At 50.7% G+C, this 7,500-nt stretch overlaps 1 protein-coding gene across 1 annotated transcript in view; it reads left to right on the top strand.

Moving 5' to 3' along the window:
- The window catches only part of LOC115119075 (ubiquitin-like modifier-activating enzyme 6), a 75,496-nt gene that overhangs the window by 8,300 nt on the left and 59,696 nt on the right, over nt 1-7,500 (top strand). Inside the window, 3 exon segments of the mRNA XM_065003426.1 lie at nt 508-630; nt 722-845; nt 4,088-4,191. Of these exon segments, the coding sequence (XP_064859498.1) occupies nt 508-630; nt 722-845; nt 4,088-4,191 (351 nt within the window).

Below are 7,500 nucleotides of genomic sequence, written 5' to 3'. Positions count from 1 at the left end.
GTCTGGTGCACTATATAGGGAATAGAGCCCTGGTCTGGTGCACTATATAGGGAATAGAGCCCTGGTCTGGTGCACTATATAGGGAATAGAGCCCTGGTCTGGTGCACTATATAGGGAATAGGGCCCTGGTCTGGTGCACTATATAGGGAATAGAGCCCTGGTCTGGTGCACTATATAGGGAATAGAGCCCTGGTCTGGTGCACTATATAGGGAATAGGGCCCTGGTCTGGTGCACTATATAGGGAATAGAGTGCAATTTGGGCAGTGCCCTAAGAGGCTCCGTCCCAATAATGTCCTTTCTCCTGAAGTGATCGGATTGGTGGAGGGATGGGCTAGAGGGAGTTTCCGTTTACCGGTCGTGTCCAATCAGATCCATGGAAGTTGAAGTGCACACGTGAGGAGACAGGAGAGATGATTTGGTCTGCGGCCTCGCCCCCCCGCCCCCCGTTACCCCCCCCCCCCCCCCCCCCTGGGAACTAAAAGCATGTCGTCTCTGTTCCCTTGCAGTTCATTGGATGTGACGCGTATGGGATCTGTGTGAGAGTGTTCTGTGACTTCGGGGACCAGTTTGAGGTGTCGGACCCCACTGGAGAGGAAGCCAAGGAGATGTTTATCCAGAACATCACACAGGTACACACACACACACACACACACACACACACACACACACACACACACACACACACACACTCCTCTCTGACCTCTAACCTCTAATCTGTAGGGTAACCCAGGGGTGGTAACCTGTATGGACAGCAGGACCCACGGCCTCCAGACTGGACAGAGTGTTCTCTTCAGAGAGGTCAACGGCATGGACACACTCAACGGCACCTCGCGACAGGTCACAGGTACTGATACGACAGGCTTATGACAGGTCACAGGTACTGATACGACAGGCCTATGACAGGTCACAGGTACTGATACGACAGGTCACAGGTACTGATACGACAGGTCACAGGTACTGATACGACAGGTCACAGGTACTGATACGACAGATCACAGGTACTGATACGACAGGCTTATGACAGGTCACAGGTACTGATACGACAGGCTTATGACAGGTCACAGCTACTGATACGACAGGTCACAGCTACTGATGCGACAGATCACAGGTACTGATACGACAGGCTTATGACAGGTCACAGGTACTGATACGACAGGTCACAGCTACTGATGACAGGTCACAGGTACTGATACGACAGGTCACAGGTACTGACTGATACGACAGGTCACAGGTGCTGATACGCTCACAGGTACTGAACGAGGTCACAGGTACTGATACGACAGGCACAGGTCACAGGTACTGACAGGACAGGTACTGATACGACAGGTCACAGGTACTGATACGACAGGTCACAGGTGCTGATACGACAGGTCACAGGTACTGATACGACAGGTCACAGGTGCTGATACGACAGGTCACAGGTACTGATACGACAGGTCACAGGTACTGATACGACAGGTCACAGGTACTGATACGACAGGCCTATGACAGGTCACAGGTACTGATACGACAGGCTTATGACAGGTCACAGGTACTGATACGACAGGCTGACACAGGCCACAGGTACTGACAGGTCACAGGTACTGATACGACAGACAGGTCACAGGTACTGATATGACAGGTCACAGGTACTGATACGACAGGTACTGATACGACATGACAGGTCACAGGTACTGATACGACAGGTCACAGCTACTGATACGACAGGTCACAGGTACTGATACGACAGGTCACAGGTACTGATACGACAGGCTTATGACAGGTCACAGGTACTGATACGACAGGTCACAGGTACTGATACGACAGGTCACAGGTACTGATACGACAGGTCACAGGTACTGATACGACAGGCCTATGACAGGTCACAGCTACTGATACGACAGGTCACAGGTACTGTTACGACAGGCCTATGACAGGTCACAGCTACTGATACGACAGGTCACAGGTACTGATGACAGGTCACAGGTCACAGGTGATACGACAGGTCACAGGTACTGACAGGTCACAGGTACTGATACGACAGGTTATGACACAGGTACTGATGACAGGTCACAGGTACTGATACGACAGGCTCCTATGACAGGTCACAGGTACTGATACGACAGGTCACAGGTACTGATACGACAGGCCTACAGGTCACAGGTACTGATACAGGTCACAGGTCACAGGTACTGATACGACAGGTCACAGGTACTGATACGTCAGGTACTGAACAGGCCTATGACAGGTCACAGGTACTGATACGACAGATGACAGGTCACAGGTACTGATACGACAGGTCACAGGTACTGACAGGTCACAGGTACTGATACGACAGTCCTATGACAGGTCACAGGTACTGACGACAGGTCACAGGTACTGATACTCTATGACAGGTCACAGGTACTGATGACAGGCCTATAACAGGTCACAGGTACTGATACGACAGGTCCAGGTATGACAGGTCACAGGTACTGATAGGACAGGCCTATGACAGGTCACAGGTACTGATACGACAGGCTATGACAGGTCACAGGTACTGATAGGACAGGCCTACAGGTCACAGGTACTGATACGACAGGTCTATGACAGGTCACAGGTACTGATAGGACAGGCCTATGACAGGTCACAGGTACTGATGACAGGTCACAGGTACTGATACGACAGGCCACAGGTATGACAGGTCACAGGTCTGATACGACAGGTCACAGGTACTGATACGACAGGCCTATGACAGGTCACAGGTACTGATACGACAGGTCACAGGTACTGATGACAGGTCACAGGTACTGATACGACAGGTCACAGGTACTGATACGACAGGCCTATGACAGGTCACAGGTACTGATACGACAGGTCACAGGGCCACAGGTACTGATACGACAGGCCTATGACAGGTCACAGGTACTGATACGACAGGTCACAGGTACTGATACGACAGGTCACAGGTACTGATACTATGACAGGTCACAGGTACTGATACGACAGGTCACAGGTACTGATACGACAGGCTTATGACAGGTCACAGGTACTGATACGACAGGTCACAGGTACTGATACGACAGGTCACAGGTACTGATACGACAGGCCACAGGTACTGATACGACAGGCCACAGGTACTGATACGACAGGTCACAGGTACTGATACGACAGGTCTATGACAGGTCACAGGTACTGATACGACAGGTCACAGGTACTGATACGACAGTCCTATGACAGGTCACAGGTACTGATACGACAGGTCACAGGTACTGATACGACAGGCCTATGACAGGTCACAGGTCCTGATACGACAGGTCTATGACAGGTCACAGGTACTGATACGACAGGTCTATGACAGGTCACAGGTACTGATACGACAGGTCACAGGTACTGATACGACAGGCCTATGACAGGTCACAGGTACTGATACGACAGGCCTATGACAGGTCACAGGTACTGATACGACAGGCCTATGACAGGTCACAGGTACTGATACGACAGGCCTATGACAGGTCACAGGTACTGATACGACAGGCCTATGACAGGTCACAGGTACTGATACGACAGGTCACAGGTACTGATACGACAGGTCACAGGTACTGATACGACAGGTCACAGGTACTGATACGACAGGCTTATGACAGGTCACAGGTACTGATACGACAGGCCACAGGTACTGATACGACAGGTCACAGGTACTGATACGACAGGCCACAGGTACTGATACGACAGGCTTATGACAGGTCACAGGTACTGATACGACAGGTCTATGACAGGTCACAGGTACTGATACGACAGGCCTATGACAGGTCACAGGTACTGATACGACAGGTCACAGGTACTGATACGACAGGTCACAGGTACTGATACGACAGGTCACAGGTACTGATACGACAGGCTTATGACAGGTCACAGGTACTGATACGACAGTCCTATGACAGGTCACAGGTACTGATACTACAGGTCAATGACAGGTCACAGGCAGGAGAAGGTTGTATCACTGTTGATAATAATGTGTGTCTGTGCCAGTCCTCTCTCCCTACAGTCCTCTGATAATAATGTGTCCTCTCTCCTCAGTCCTCTCTCCCTACAGTCCTCTGATAATAATGTTTCCTCTCTCCTCAGTCCTCTCTCCCTACAGTTTCAGCGTAGGGGACACATCGTGTCTGCAGCCCTATGCACACGGAGGCTTCTTCCTGCTGGTCAAAACCCCCAGAACGTACAGCTTCGTAAGTAACACGACCGCAACACGACCACAGTACGACCGCAACACGACCGCAGTACAACATTCATTAAACGACATAACACCGCGTTTAAATGGTTTACACTGAAAGGAACATTCCATCTTTCAGGATATTTGTTTTTATTCGTCCGCTGTTGATACAGTCTCAAAATGTCAGTCATCAAGTTGTCCAGATCTAGTTTCCAGAAAGCATCGTACGGCGTTATACTGCCTCATACGGTGTCATACTGCCTCATACGGTGTCATACTGCCTCATACGGTGTCATACTGCCTCTTACTGCCGTCATACTGCCGTCATACGGTGTCATACTGCCGTCATACTGCCTCATACGGTGTCATACTGTCTCATACGGTGTCATACTGCCTCATACTGCGTCATACTGCCTCATACTGCCGTCATACTGCCGCATACAGTGTCATACTGCCTCATACTGCCGTCATACTGCCGCATACGGTGTCATACTGCCGCATACGGTGTCATACTGCCATCATACTGCCGTCATACTGCCTCATAAGGTGTCATACTGCCGCATACGGTGTCATACTGCCGCATACGGTGTCATACTGCCTCATACGGTGTCATACTGCCTCATACGGTGTCATACTGCCTCATACGGTGTCATACTGCCTCATACGGTGTCATACTGCCTCATACGGTGTTATACTGCCTCATAAGGTGTCATACTGCCGCATACGGTGTCATACTGCCGCATACGGTGTCATACTGCCGCATACGGTGTCATACTGCCTCATACGGTGTCATACTGCCTCATACGGTGTCATACTGCCTCATACGGTGTCATACTGCCTCATACGGTGTCATACTGCCGCATACGGTGTCATACTGCCTCATACGGTGTCATACTGCCGCATACGGTGTCATACTGCCTCATACGGTGTCATACTGCCTCATACGGTGTCATACTGCCGCATACGGTGTCATACTGCCTCATACGGTGTCATACTGCCTCATACTGCCGTCATACTGCCTCATACGGTGTCATACTGCCGTCATACTGCCGCATACGGTGTCATACTGCCTCATACTGCCGTCATACTGCCGCATACGGTGTCATACTGCCGCATACGGTGTCATACTGCCATCATACTGCCGTCATACTGCCTCATAAGGTGTCATACTGCCGCATACGGTGTCATACTGCCGCATACGGTGTCATACTGCCTCATACGGTGTCATACTGCCTCATACGGTGTCATACTGCCTCATACGGTGTCATACTGCCTCATACGGTGTCATACTGCCTCATACGGTGTTATACTGCCTCATAAGGTGTCATACTGCCGCATACGGTGTCATACTGCCACATACGGTGTCATACTGCCTCATACGGTGTCATACTGCCTCATACGGTGTCATACTGCCTCATACGGTGTCATACTGCCGCATACGGTGTCATACTGCCTCATACGGTGTCATACTGCCGCATACGGTGTCATACTGCCTCATACGGTGTCATACTGCCTCATACGGTGTCATACTGCCTCATACGGTGTCATACTGCCGCATACGGTGTCATACTGCCTCATACTGCCGTCATACTGCCTCATACGGTGTCATACTGCCGTCATACTGCCGCATACGGTGTCATACTGCCTCATACGGTGTCATACTGCCGCATACGGTGTCATACTGCCTCATACGGTGTCATACTGCCTCATACGGTGTCATACTGCCGCATACGGTGTCATACTGCCTCATACGGTGTCATACTGCCTCATACGTTGTCATACTGCCTCATACTGCCATCATACTGCCGTCATACTGCCGCATACGGTGTCATACAGCCTCATACGGTGTCATACAGCCTCATACGGTGTCATACTGCCGCATACGGTGTCATACTGCCTCATACGGTGTCATACTTCCTCATACTGCCTCATACGGTGTCATACTGCCTCATACGTTGTCATACTGCCTCATACTGCCATCATACTGCGTCATACTGCCGTCATACAGCCTCATACGGTGTCATACAGCCTCATACGGTGTCATACTGCCGCATACGGTGTCATACTGCCTCATACGGTGTCATACTGCCTCATACGGTGTCATACTGCCTCATACGGTGTCATACTTCCTCATACTGCCTCATACGGTGTCATACTGCCTCATACGTTGTCATACTGCCTCATACTGCCATCATACTGCCGTCATACTGCCGTCATACAGCCTCATACGGTGTCATACAGCCTCATACGGTGTCATACTGCCGCATACGGTGTCATACTGCCTCATATGGTGTCATACTGCCTCATACGGTGTCATACTGCCTCATACGGTGTCATACTTCCTCATACTGCCTCATACGGTGTCATACTGCCTCATACGTTGTCATACTGCCTCATACTGCCATCATACTGCGTCATACTGCCGTCATACAGCCTCATACGGTGTCATACTGCCGCATACGGTGTCATACTGCCTCATACGGTGTCATACTGCCTCATACGGTGTCATACTGCCTCATACGGTGTCATACTGCATCATTCTGCCTCATACTCCCTAGTGGTTAGAGCGTTGGACTTGTAACCGGAAGGTTGCAAGTTCAAATCCCCGAGCTGACAAGGTACAAATCTGTCGTTCTGCCCCTGAACAGGCAGTTAACCCACTGTTCCTAGACCAGTTAACCCCGTCATTGAAAAAAAGAATTTGTTCTTAACTGACTTGCCTAGTTAAATGAAGGAAAAAAATAAATAAAATACTGCCTCTTACTGCCTCATACTGCCTCATACTGCCTCATACTGAAACACACACCAAAAGACTGCCTCATACGGTGTCATACTGTCTCGTACTGTGGCACCAATACACAGTTTGCAGTGGACTTTTCCTTAAACGTCTCTGTCCGTGTCTCTGTCCGTGTCTCTGTCCGTGTCTCTGTCCGTGTCTCTGTCCGTGTCTCTGTCCGTGTGTCTCTGTCCGTGTGTCCGTGTGTCTCTCTGTCTCTGTCCGTGTGTCCGTGTGTCTCTCTGTCTCTGTCCGTGTGTCTCTCTGTCTCTGTCCGTGTGTCTCTCTGTCTCTGTCCGTGTGTCTCTGTCCGTGTGTCTCTGTCCGTGTGTCTCTGTCCGTGTGTCTCTGTCCGTGTGTCTCTGTCCGTGTGTCTCTCTGTCTCTGTCCGTGTCTCTGTCCGATTCTCTGTCCGTGTCTCTGTCCGTGTCTCTGTCCGTGTGTCTCTGTCCGTGTGTCTCTGTCCGTGTCTCTGTCCGTGTCTCTGTCCGTGTCTCTGTCCGTGTCTCTGTCCGTGTGTCTCTGTCCGTGTCTCTGTCCGTGTCTCTG

The sequence above is a fragment of the Oncorhynchus nerka genome, linkage group LG18, assembly GCF_034236695.1.
Source record: "Oncorhynchus nerka isolate Pitt River linkage group LG18, Oner_Uvic_2.0, whole genome shotgun sequence".
In the NCBI taxonomy this organism is placed as follows: domain Eukaryota; kingdom Metazoa; phylum Chordata; class Actinopteri; order Salmoniformes; family Salmonidae; genus Oncorhynchus; species Oncorhynchus nerka.
This window is presented reverse-complemented; position numbering and strand designations above follow the sequence as displayed.